Source organism: Mustelus asterias, chromosome 3, assembly GCF_964213995.1.
Source record: "Mustelus asterias chromosome 3, sMusAst1.hap1.1, whole genome shotgun sequence".
NCBI lineage: Eukaryota > Metazoa > Chordata > Chondrichthyes > Carcharhiniformes > Triakidae > Mustelus > Mustelus asterias.
Genome location: NC_135803.1, coordinates 95,353,689 through 95,366,921, shown reverse-complemented (window position 1 = coordinate 95,366,921; position 13,233 = coordinate 95,353,689). Strand labels below are relative to the sequence as shown.

The following is a 13,233-nucleotide window of genomic DNA, read 5'->3' as shown; positions in this document are numbered from 1 at the left end:
TCTCTCCTCATAGCTAATACCCTTCATACCAGGCAACGTCCTGGTAAACCTTTTCTGCACTCTCTCCAAAGCTCCCACATCCTTCTGATCGTGTGGTGATCAGAATTGGACATAGTATTCCAAATGTGGCCGAACCAACGTTTTATACAACTGTAACATAATTTACCCACTTTTATACTCGATGCCCCATCCAATGAAGGCAAGCATGCCATATGGTTTCTTCACCACCTTTTCCACCTGTGCTGCCATTTTTAAGGATCTGTGGACCTGTACTCCCAGATCTCTCTGTGTGTCTATGCTCCTTGTTGTTCTCCCATTTATTTTATAGCTCCCACCTGAATTGGATCTACCAAAACATATCACATTGCATTTGTCCAGATTAAATTCCATCTGCCATTTCTCTGCCCAATTTTCTAGCCTTTCTATATCCTGCTGTATCCTCTGACAATCTTCATCACTATCCGCAACTCTGCCAATCTTAGTATCATCCACAAACTTACTAATCAGACCAGCTATGTTTTCTTCCAAGTCATTTATATATATTACAAACAGCAAAGGTCCCAGCACTGATCCCTGCAGAACACCACTAGTTATAGACCTCCATTCAGAAAAACACCCTTCCACTGTTACTCTCTGTCTTCTATGGCCAACCCAGTTCTGAATCCATCTAGCTAGTTCACCCCTGATCCCGTGAGATTTAATCTTTTGCACCAAATGCTTTACTAAAGTCCATGTAGACAACATCTACAGCCCTTCCCTCGTCAATCATTTTTGTCATCTCCTCAAAAATCTCAATTAAATTAGTGAGACATGACCTCCCACATACAAAGCCATGCTGTTTGTCGCTAACAAGACCATTCAGTTCTAAATGTGTATAGATCCTATTCCTAAGAATGTTCTCCAACAGTTTCATTATCACTGAAGTCAAGCTCACTGGCCCATAATAACCTGGGTTATCCTTGCTAGAATAAATCTTCTAAAATAACGGCACAACATTGGCTATCCTTCAATCCTCTGGGACCTCATCATCAAAGTTGATCATCAAAGTTGTGAAGGCACTATAATATTGCATCACTGAATATCCATTACTATGTGCAGATTAACTCACATTCAAAACAAAATGAAGATTGCACTGTAGATAAGATAACTCTGTAATGCAAATATTCTATTGTTCTAAAAGGTCTCTGATACATATTCATATTTTAGAGCAATAAGAAGTTTTCAAATGTTAAATTACAAGTGTTTTTGTCAACTAAATGGATCTCCAGTATTAATGTTAGATTTTTTTTTACTTATAGGCTCTTGATAAGATGGAGGGTGAGTGGGAAAATATTAATTTTGATGTGATGCCATACAAAGAAACAGGAACATTTATTTTGAAAAGTCCAGATGAAGCTTCTCAGTTACTGGATGATCATATTGTCATGACACAGAGCATGTCCTTCTCACCCTTCAAGAAGGCATATGAGGCAAGGATCAGCAGTTGGGAAAACAAACTGCGCATGACCCAGGTGAGACTCCTGCAAGGAGTTCTAGGCAATATGCAGATTTTTAAGTTCATATACCAGAAACCATATAAATTATCATGAATAGAAAAAAGAATGCAGGTAAATCTGGTCTTCCATATCTTATATGAAAGTTATTAATTCGAAATTAGCAGCATGTATTTGAATGAATTGAGCAGTTCCAATTGTGGCTGCATGGGTAAGTATTACATTGGCCCCTAATTTCTGGCCTGAATGCCGTGTTAAGCCGATTGTGCCTGCACATGTGCGCGGGGACAACACAGAAGTGCCACCGCATACGCATGTGCGCTGAACGAGCACCAATTTTGAATCTCTGATTGAGATTCTGAAAGCTGTCAATGTTGAAGCGCTGAGCTGCAGTTGTGCCAAAACTTCCATCACTTGAACTGATGTTAGGTGAGTTTTTGCCCTTATTTATTTGCACTTGTATATTTTGGTCTAGCTGCAGTGAATAGAGGCAGCAGACATTCTTGGCGTGTTTTTTTTGTAAATGTTTTAAAAATATATTTAACATATATGTAATACACATAAAGTGAAAGAAATATTTTTTTAACATTTTTTTACAACTTTGTCATGACAACTAATTCCAGTAAAAAGGTATATTCATGTATAACAAGGTGGACGTTAACGTCTGGAATAAATTTCAGTTGAAGTGTATTTGGATTTTGCTGTATATTTTAAACAGTGTTTAACCTTATTTTGAAGAGTCTTCCTAATGCAACGTTGATCCTTGTGTAACTTGGCTAGTTCAAACACTTCAGGAAAGTGTATTCCTTAAGATAATGACCCATAACGTCTGATTGCTGGCGGACAGCTATCATCTGCCAGAAAGAAAATAATTTTTTGGGTGCTTACCTGTCCTGCAAATTGTGCCAGAACTCCCAATGTGAGCAGCAGCCTTTTGTCTTCAGCGAAACCATCTCCACAGACCCCAGCGAGTCGTAGGAGGACCCAAACCACGCCCCTCATGACACAGCCAGACTGGGGATGCTCATTGAGGTCCAGTTTGGAATGAGCAGTTTTACATTGAAAACAGAGAGGGACTTCCCTGCTGCTATAAAAGGTCTGATGAAGCTTTTTACAATTTTCTTTTAACTATTTATTTTAAGTAGTTAATTCATTTGGCTCATTTTAAAAATATATTTTTTAATGATTGAAAATGAGTATTATTTAATGTATAATGTTTTGTTATTTGTTCTATATTTGTGAAACTACTATATAAGTCTGCATTATATTATTATTATAACTTTATGTGTGGCATGCTTGTGTTTGTGATGCACTATCAATCAAGCAAAGATTCGTTTGTATGCAAGAACAAATAGGCTTTTATTCGCAAAAGACTTGGAGCACACCCATGCTGATGAACTGGTCCAGAGACTGAGGCAGGGGGGTGGGGAGCAGTCACCTTTATACTTGGACCGGGGGGGGGGGGAGTCTCAGGCAGGGCCGGCAGGGGCATGTCCAGGCATGTCACACACACACACACAGGCAATAAGCTTAACAGTGGTTTACCATATTCACCCCCTGCTTTTAAAAAAGAGTCCGGCGGGTATGAGGTGGGTGGAACGATATTTACAGAATTACAAATTTACAAATTCAGTCTCTCTGGGGGCTTGATCTGCCGCTGCGACCGCCGTAGTGCCGGTTGTGGTGTCGGTTCCGGTGGCCGCGGTGTTGGTTCAGGCGCCAGGCCGTAGTCGCTCGAGTCGTCTGTAGACCCTTCCGAGCTCCTGGGGCTCAGGCGTGCTGTGGCCCTGGTGCTGTATGGACAACATTGGGGGTGTGGGGTTGTGGGTCGTCATGGTCCCTGGGGCACCTGCGGGTGCCAGGTCTCAAATGGAGACCGTGTCCTCCCGCCCGTCGGGGTACGGCACATAGGCGTATTGGGGATTGGCGTGGAGGAGCTGGACCCTTTCGACCAGGGGGTCCAACTTATGGGTCCTCACATGCTTCCGGAGCAGGACAGGGCCTGGGGACGTCAGCCACGATGGTAGTGAGGTCCCCGAGGAGGACGTCCTGGGGAAAACAAACATTCTTTCGTGAGGGGGAGCATTGGTAGCTGTGCAAAGGAGTGATCTTATCAAGTGTAGTGCATCAAGGAGGACCTCTTGCCAGCGGGTGACTGGAAGACCTTTAGACCTCAGAGCTAGTAAAACGGCCTTCCAGACTGTCGCGTTCTCCCTCTCTACCTGTCCGTTCCCCCGGGGTTGTAGCTGGTGGTCCTACTCGAGGCTATGCCTTTGGAGAGCAGGTACTGTCGCAGCTCATCACTCAAAAAGGAGGATCCCCAGTCGCTGTGGATATAGCTAGGGAAACCGAACAGGGTGAAGAGGCCCTGACGACCGTGGCCGAGGTCATATCCGGGCAGGGAATAGCGAAGGGGAAACGTGAATATTTGTCAATGACGTTGAGGAAGTATATGTTGCGGTCAGAAGAGGGGAGGGGGCCTTTGAAGTCGATACTTAGGCGTTCGAAAGGGCGGGTGGCCTTTATGAGGTGTGCTCTGTCTGGCTGATAGAAGTGCGGCTTGCACTCTGCGCAGACCTGGCAGTGTCTGGTTATAGACCTGACTTCCTCAATGGAGTAGGGCGGTTACGGGCTTTAATGAAGTGAAAAAACCTGGTGACCCCCGGGTGGCAGAGGTCGTTGTGGAGAGTCTGCAATTGGTCTATTTGTGTGTTGGCACATATTCCCGGGACAGGGCGTGTGGGGGCTCATTGAGCTTCCCGGGCCGGTATAAGATGTCGTAATTGTAGGTGGAAAGCTCAATTCTCCACCTCAATATTTTATCATTTTTGATCTTGCCCCGCTGCGTGTTGTTAAACATGAATGCAACTGACCATTGGTCCGTGAATAGGGTGAATCGTTTACCAGCTAAGTAGTGGTGCCAGTGCCGTACAGCTTCCACTATGGCTTGGGCCTTCTTCTCGACAGAGGAGTGTCGAATTTCAGGGCGTTGGAGGGTTCGTGAGAAGAAGGCCACGGGTCTGCCCGTCTGGTTAACGGTGGCGGCTGGGGCAAAGTCAGACGCATCGCTCTCCACCTGGAACGGGATGGATTCGTCTACAGCGTGCATTGTGGCCTTCGCATTGTCTGCTTTGATACGGTCGAAGGCCAGGCGGGCCTCTGCCGTCAGGGGAAAAATGGTGGATTTGATGAGCAGACGGGCTTTATCCGCATAATTGGGGACCCACTGGGCGTAATACAAGAAGAAGCCCAGGCATCTCCTCAGTGCTTTGAGGCTGGTGGGGAGGGGAAGTTCCAGGAGGGGACGCATGTGGTCGGGATCGGGACCAATGACCCCGTTTTCCACAACACAACCAAGGATGGCGAGGCGGCGTGTGCGGAATACGCACTTCTCCTTATTATAGGTCAGATTTAGGAGTGTGGCGGTGTGGAGGAATTTGTGGAGGTTGGCGTCGTGGTCCTGCTGATCATGGCCGCAGATGGTGATGCTATCCAGGTACGGGAAGTTGGCCCGCAGCCCGTTCTGGTCTACCATTCGGTCCATCTCACGCTGGAAAACCGAGACCCCGCTGGTGACGCCGAAGGGGACCCTAAGGAAGTGATAGAGGCGGCCATCCGCCTCGAAGGCAGTATATTGGCGGTCTTCCGGGCGGATAGGGAGCTGGTGGTATGCAGATTTTAAGTCGATGGTGGAGAACACCCGATATTGCGCAATCTGATTAACCATGTCAGATATGCGGGGAAGGGGGTACGCGTCCAGCTGCGTCTAGCGGTTAATGGTCTGACTGTAGTCAATGACCATGCGATGTTTCTCCGCAGTCTTAACAACTACTACTTGGGCTCTCCAGGGGCTGGTACTGGCCTCGATGATCCCCTCCCCTAGGAGCCGTTGTACTTCGGACCTGATAAAAGCCCTGTCTCCAGCGCTGTACCACCTGCTCTTCGTGGCGATGGGCTTGCAGTCGGGGGTGAGATTTTCAAACAGTGAGGGAGGGGCGACTTTAAGGGTCGAGAGGCTGCAGGTGGTGCGCGGTGGGCGATCTAAGAACTGGTGATTGCAAACAGAGAGCGGGGGAAAAGGCCCATTATACTCCATGGTGACGCTCTTAAGGTGACACAGGAAATCTAGCCCCAGGAGTACGGCAGCGCAGAGTTGTGGCAGCACGAGGAGCCTGAGGTTTTTGTACACTGTGCCCCGTACAGTCAGGGTCGCCACGCAGTACCCGAGGACATCCACCGAGTGGGACTTTGAAGCCATGGAGATCGTTTGCTTCACTGGCAGTACTGAAAGGGCATAGCGACTCACTGTGTTAGGGTGAATAAAGCTCTCCGTACTCCCACAGTCAAATAAACAGTTTGTAGTGCGACCGTTTACCTCGATGTCCATCATGGACCTGGCGAGTTGGTGAGGCCTGGATTGGTCCAGCGTAACCGAAGCCACCGTTGGATTTTGCGACGCGGCTGACAGCATCCAAGATGGCGGCCCGCACGGCTCACACGTGGCTGAAGGTGTCCAAGATGGCGGCCCCGCGGGTCGCACGCGGCGCTACTGGGCTTGGAGGTCGACTTTGCCCTGCATACCTTCGCGTAATGGCCCTTCTTTCCACACCCGGAGCAGATCGCATCCTTCGCCGGGCAGCGTTGTCGGGGGTGCTTCCCCAGGCCGCAGAAGTTGCACTTCGGGACTCCAGAGACTGCCGCAGCGGTCGAGTCTTTGGTGGGACGTGGCGTAGACCTGCGGCCCTCCCAAGTACAGAGGTGGCGGCGACTGTGGCATCCACGATGTGCTCCCGTGGTGGGGGTGTAGGCCTCGTGATTATGGAAGGCCACCTCTAACGAGTCGGCAAGCGCTACAGTCTTTTGTAGATCCAGCCCACCCTGTTCCAGCAGTCGTTGTCGGATATAGTTTGACCTGATACCCGTGACATAGGCATCTCTGATTAAGTCCTCAGTGTTTTGGGCGGCTGTTGCGGCCTTGCAGTTGCAGGCTCTGCCAAGTGCTCGCAATGCACGCAGGAATTGGTCGCCCGATTCTCCTGGCTGTTGTCTGCGAGTAGCCAGAAGATGTCTGGCGTAGATTACATTAGTCTGTTTGTTGTACTGGCCTTTTAAAAGATCGATCGCATCCATGTAAGTTTCAGCGTCTCTAATCATCGAGAATACTTGATCGTTTACCCGGGCGTGGAGCACGTGTAGCTTGTCGGTTTCGGTACGGACAGCGGAGGCGGTGAGGAAAGTTTCGAAACATCGCAGCCAGTGATCGAAGCTGTTAGAGGCTCCTACAGCTTGAGGATCCAATTCTAATCTATCGGGTTTTAGTGTTTGCTCCATCCCAAAACTTTTTGCGAATAAAATTGATGCACTATCAATCAAGCAAAGACTAGTTTGTATGCAAGAACAAATAGGCTTTTATTCGCAAAAGACTTGGAGCACACCCATGCTGATGAACTGGTCCAGAGACTGAGGCAGGGGGGTGGGGAGCAGACACCTTTATACCTGGACCAGGGGGGGGAGGAGTCTCAGGCAGGGCCGGCAGGGGCATGTCCAGGCATGTCACACACACACAGGCAATATGCTTAACAGTGGTTTACCACAGTTTGTATGTTTCAATTTGCAATGTTCTAAACCTGGGAAACTATTTAAGTCTGCATTATATTGTTACAAAAGTTATATAAGTGTCCGTGTGTTTTAATTTAGAATTTGGAAACTGGACAGAATCAAAGATGGCGCTGGTGTGTGAGGAAGCATGATCCATAGGTGGCAAGATCCTTCTTGAAATCCGGCTGTTTGTTGAGGTCTGGAAAGAGGTTAATGCACATCAAGCAAGCTTTAAACATACCTGAAGGGCAGTTGCAAAGAGAGAACTTCGAAAGTCCAGCTGGAAAGGGTTTTTTTAGATTCCTTCCTGCCGGTTGGAATTTACTATGTGTGCTCAGCGGGGGAGGGGCTGTGGATTGCAGCTCTGTCTGCAAACTCTCTGTTCTTTTTTCACCCAAGAAAGGGTGAATTAAAGTGGGAAGCAGGAGCCACTGAGGTCCTATTGCAAATTGCTATTTCTACTTTTGGATTTTTTTTGCAGCTAGAGCTCAATAAGGGGCATGTTGGAACTTGCAGTTCAGCGTGGAACCATCTTGTAGTTTTTTTCACTCAGTCAAGTGTGAATTGGTTTAGGGTGGGGAGCGGCCCAGGGAAGTGCTCCTGTGTCATAAAAACTGCGACTGTCAGATCAACCCGTGGGGACACTGTCGTTTCTTTTTTCACCCATCCAAGAATGAATTAAAGTGAGGGAGAAGAGTTGCAACTTGCAGCTCGGCTGCGAATCCTTTGCTGCTTCTGTTCGCCCAGTTAAGGGTGAAGTATGGTGAAAAGCAATCCATGTAAGAACTCTGGTGGATCGAACAGCGAGACAGCTTGATATGTGGACCAAGAAATAGCGCTCCAGGCTGGAGGAAATGGGTAAGCCCACAGGCGCTGGCACTGGCAAAATGGCAGGAGGCAAACCAAAATCGAAGAGTGGGACCACAGGGGCAGAGGGGGGTCCCCACCATGCTCTCCTGGAGGGATCCCTGAACAGAGCATGCTGAGCGAAAGGACAGGGGAAGCTATTATGGAGGCAAAGATTGGACAGTAGGTTGGACCAGTGGGCCACTGAGTTGCAGGCCAAGATAGACGAGCTGAGAGAGGAGCTCGGATCATCTGTTAAACCTCTCCAAGGTGTCATCGTCGCCCATGAGAACCACTTGAAGGAGCTTGAGGACTCGGAGGCATTTAGTGGAAACACTATCTCCGAGCTGAAGAACCAAGTTACTCATTTAACATTGGAGGTTAAGTCCCTAAGGGAGAAATGTGATGAGATGGAAGAACCCCAAAAATGAAATAACATCCGTCTGGTAAGCCTTCCTCAGGGAATCCAGGGCCCAAATATCACAGACTTTGTCGCCCGGCTATTGAAGAATGTGCTGGAACTTGAGGATGAGCCACTTCTGGATCGTGTGCACAGAGTGTTACGGCAAAGCCCAGACCGGGCGAAGCTCCTCGGCCCATTATTGCATGAGCACATTACACCTCAGCACGAGACAGAATCGTGCGGCAAGCAGCACAAGCTACCACTCTGAGGTACCAGGAAAATAAGCTGTTGATATTTCCAGATTTTATCCCGGTGGTGGCAAGGAGAAGGGCGGCCTTCGCTGATGTCAAATGACTTCTGCACGACGGTACTGGGACCAGGTTTGGGCTTTGCTTTCCAGCCTGCTTGAGCATTGCTCTCAACAATGGAACCGAGCACAAGTTCACGGATCTGGTGGCGGCGATGAAATTTGTGGAGCAGACTTTTGAATCGGCAGATGTAAATTGATATTTGTTTTTTTATGAACCTGCATGGAATTGTCAGCCAGGAAAGGGTAATGGTTTTGTGATTTTTAAGTTAAGTGTTAAGTGTTTGGTATTTCTACAGACCTTTTCAGGTAATTGCACCTGTGACCACAATGGGAATGGGGGTGGAGATCGTGTCCCATGCAGAGTGCTGTGAAGGTGCCATGATAAGGAGGTGTTGGAGGCACAGGCGCCTTGTTTGGGAGGGCCTTTGCGGGGGGCAGGAGGGATTTGGTCTGAGTGGGTGTTTTTGTGTCTTTGCAATATATTTTTTTCTCTGTGGGTGTGGGTTTGGCCTCTTTCAAGCCCACCCTCTCTTGTGGTTTGTTCCCCATGGCTGGTGGGCCCCTCAGGTGTGGCATCTGCCGATGTCAGCAGTTGGGGGGAGACTCCTCAGTGAGGAAGGATACCAGGCTACTGTTAGGAATGTGGGATGCTGGCTAGGAGGCCCTTACACTCCGACCTCGGAGCAATCAAGTTCACCAGCTGGAATGTAAGGGAATTAAATAATCCGGTTAAGCGCAGTAAGATATTTCAACATCTTCGACAACTGGGTACCCAAATTGCATTCCTCCAAGAGACCCACCTTAGGCCAGTGAACTATTTTAGGCTCCCTAGAGGATGGGGGTCAATGTTTTCACTCAACTTTTCACACCAAGGTGCAGGAGGCGGCAATCCTCATCCATAAGTCCTTACCCTTGGTAGTAGCCAATGTCATTTCTGACTCAAATGGCCGAAACATCATTGTCACGGGTAAACTAGACGGGACGTCCCTGATGTTAGCCAATGTGTATGCCCCAAACTGGGACTGTGAAAACTTTTTCCGGCCGTTTCTCGCGCTACTTCCAGATTTGAATTCACATCATTTGGTACTGGGCGGATATTTCAACTGTTAATTGAATCCTGCCCTGGACCGCTCCTCCCCCAGGACCGCTGTACCTTCCACGCCTACATTCAAGCCTCAAAAAGAACTTATGAATCAAGCTAAAAATGTGCTGTTCCAGCAGTAGTGGAACGTGACTCCAAATTTTCAGTCTTCACTAGATTCTGTATTACCTATCAGAGAGATAGTTCACACCAGTTTACAGGAGATGTGCATATCTCATCTTAAGGAATACACTTTTCCAAAGCATTTGAACTAGCCAAGCTGCGTAAGGATCAATGTTGCATCAGGGAGACTCTAAACATTGGTATAAATGTTACAGGAGACTTGCATACGTTTTTGAATTCCATGTTGTTTCAGGATGTCCTGGATGAGTGGCTGCTTTGTCAGAGGTCCTGGCTTTACCTAGAACCTATCTTCAGTTCTGAGGACATCAATAGACAACTGCCAGTGGAAAGCAAGCGATACCATACCATGGAGCGGTTATGGGTAACCATTATGAAAAATGCAAATGAAAACAGAAAGGTGTAGTGCTTTTGTTGTTAACAAAATTCTTTTTTCAATAACCTTGTTGTACTCAATCTTTTCTTGCTTTATCTCACCATGAACTTAGTTGAGAAGATGGTCAAGTGCCCCATAATTGATTGTGAACACCGACAGGCTCTTCATTCCCTTGGAATGCAGTTATAGAGTCATATATGGAACAGAAAGAGGCCATTTGGCCCATTAAATCCATGCTACCAGAGCAATCCAGTTAATTCCAGCAACCCACTCGAACCCTGTAGCACTGCAATTCTATTTGAATATCTCCAGTATTGCATCTTCTGATACTCTATCCCTTCAAAACAGGTAATAGATCATTCTCTCCACATCTGTCTCCAAACCAGGACATCTCCCTATTCCCCATTTATTACCAGACACATGCATCCTAATCTTGTTAGCTAGGCCTATGTATCTTGAGTTTTCCCATAACCAATTGCATGGATATTTTGGTGGCTGCTCCAGATCCAAACCCATCACTTTTATTTCCATCTCTTCTCCCATTTTTCTTTTTTTTAACTTTATCCCTTCTGGACCCTTTTATCCTGTTGCCATGTCTCCTTTCATTTCTTCCCACAAGTACTCTGCCCTGCCAAGTCCCTACCTCACCTCTTCAACTCTCCTCAAACTTCCTACTCTCCTGCTGCCATATCAAGCTTCACTGAGTTTTAGATAAGCCTATGGCTTCTCTTTGTGTTTCTGCCATTGCCTCCTTATGAACTACATCCCCCAACTGCCCTATCCTACATTCGTGTCGTCTATCACATCCAGCACGTCCTCCATGGACTAATCTTTTTTACCTCATTTCCATCCCACTCACCCCTCCAATGCTAGTCCCATACAATCTGCCAGTGTAACAGCTATCAGCACCCCTCGTCACATTCCCCTCTAGAACATCCACTGAATTGTGAAGGCCTTTGCCATCCATGAACTTATTCTGGATGATTGTTTCGATGTCATGGCCTCGATAAAAATCTGGATGAAGATTGATGACATCTCCTTTCTTAATGAAGCATCTCTGTTTGACTATACCTTCCACTGCTTGCCCTACACAAACTGTCTGGGTGGTGGTGTGGTTCATTACCAAATCACACCTTGGTCTGTCCCCTACTCGTCGGTACTTTCTCTTCCTTTGGATATTTCATGTTCCACTCTTCTCACTTCCCATTTAAATTACTTGTTCTCTACTTCCCATTCAAATACTGTACCAAATTTCTCACCAAGATATTTTCTCTGCTCCTTCAGCTTCTGCACTAAGCATTGCTACATCCTCAAAGATATCAACTTCTATCTCAACTCATCGTGTCTCTGTCTTTTAAGTTTACTGCCCTTCTATCTTTCATGCAAACTCTCCCACCCTTATTTACAGCTACTCCCATGATCTTGGCATCTCATGTGGCCTCACTGCTCCCATATTGTCAGTCAGAAAAACAATCTATCTTTGATTACTTACTTGAATTAATCTCCACCTTCCCTCTCTGAACCCTACTTCACTTACAATTGCATTTTCAAAAATCCCAACTGTCTACCCTTTGGCCCTCTATTCGTCTTGATGGTCTGCAGCTATCGATCTGCCCTAGTCCCTCATTAAAATAATTCCTTGCATTCACCCTGGCCTTTATCTCTGCTCCCTTAGTAATGTAAAAGTGAATGTATATGGTGGACAGTTGGTTCAGTCATTCATCACTTGATCTGGCTGGATCACATAAAGCACAATTGGATCCTGCTTTCTTTTGTCAAGACCTTCTCCCTATTGACAAAGCTTAGCCCCTAGTACTTAAATCGCAGCATGGCCATGCCCTTCTTTAACACTGTTACCTACTGTGGCATTACAGCCTTCTGAGATTTTTGCACTCTAATTGGACCTCTTGAGCATTCCTAATTTAAAGGGTTCACTATAGGTTTCCATGCCTTCAAATCATTCCAACTCTTGACCTCTTTTTCATTCTTTAAGACTTTCTCTTAAACCTACCTCTTTGACTGGACTTGTGGTTACCCATCCTAGTATGTTTTTATTTGGCTTAGTGGCAATTTTTGCCTGATCATGTTCCTGCGAAGTGTCGTAAGACATCTTGCTGCTTCAAAGGCACCATATATATTCAAGTTGTTGTTCTGCACTGAAGGTTCAGGAGTTAAGTGTTTGAGAAAGACAGCAGACAAGAGTCAGAGCCTATTCAATAGCTGAATAAAAAAGCTGAACATGTGTCACATGTATTGAATAGCTCCAGTCAAACAAACATTCTAACAAGCTATCTCTGGAAATAGCCTGGATCCAATGCTGCGTGTAACTTGCCATACAAGTGCTCTCCAATTCTACAGTGCTGTTTTGAAAAATAGACCACATCAGATGAAAATACTTCAGTTGGATCTTGAGAAAGCTTAATGGCCTGGTTACAAACAGTCGATTCTGGTATAAACCAAAGCCAATGTGATCTCAGCATGAGCAAATTCTATCTCCTTACAAGAGTGATTGTTACTGCCATTTGCCTATGTTACCGTGGCCTGAGGAGGAAACATTCAACGAGAGTTTCCACTCTTGATCCTTGTTGAGTGATATTTACTGTAACGGTCTATGTGCACATAAGATGAAGTCAGGAACAAAGAGAAGACCCTCACCAACTTGCCATTCACATGTCCTGATAAAGGCCCCATCTGAAACTTTAACCATTCTTTTCTCTTTTAGAAGCTGGCTGACTTGCTGTGCATTTCCATCACTTTATCTTTTTATTTACTTGATGGGGTTAAAATCTTCATTTCTAATGTTCTATTTTATAAATGCAACCTATCTATACACATGTAAATGTGGGTTATCTTCACAATTGTGATCATGTGAAAAGGAAGTAAATTCAGTGCAATTAACTCGGACTTCATATCTTAAATAAAGGCCACTCTTTAAGATTTAATAAATTCAAGGGCAGAAATTAGTGTTAGTGCTATTATTGTACA

General features: G+C 46.3%; 1 protein-coding gene across 6 annotated transcripts in view; it reads left to right on the top strand.

Annotated features, from left to right (window-relative positions):
* dnah1 (dynein, axonemal, heavy chain 1) overlaps positions 1-13,233 on the top strand; it is a 510,234-nt gene that overhangs the window by 190,853 nt on the left and 306,148 nt on the right. For all 6 annotated transcript variants that reach the window (XM_078209369.1, XM_078209371.1, XM_078209370.1 and 3 more), the window contains 2 exons: positions 1,299-1,511; positions 10,108-10,272. In XM_078209369.1, the coding sequence (XP_078065495.1) occupies positions 1,299-1,511; positions 10,108-10,272 (378 nt within the window). The remainder of the gene's footprint in view (positions 1-1,298; positions 1,512-10,107; positions 10,273-13,233) is intronic.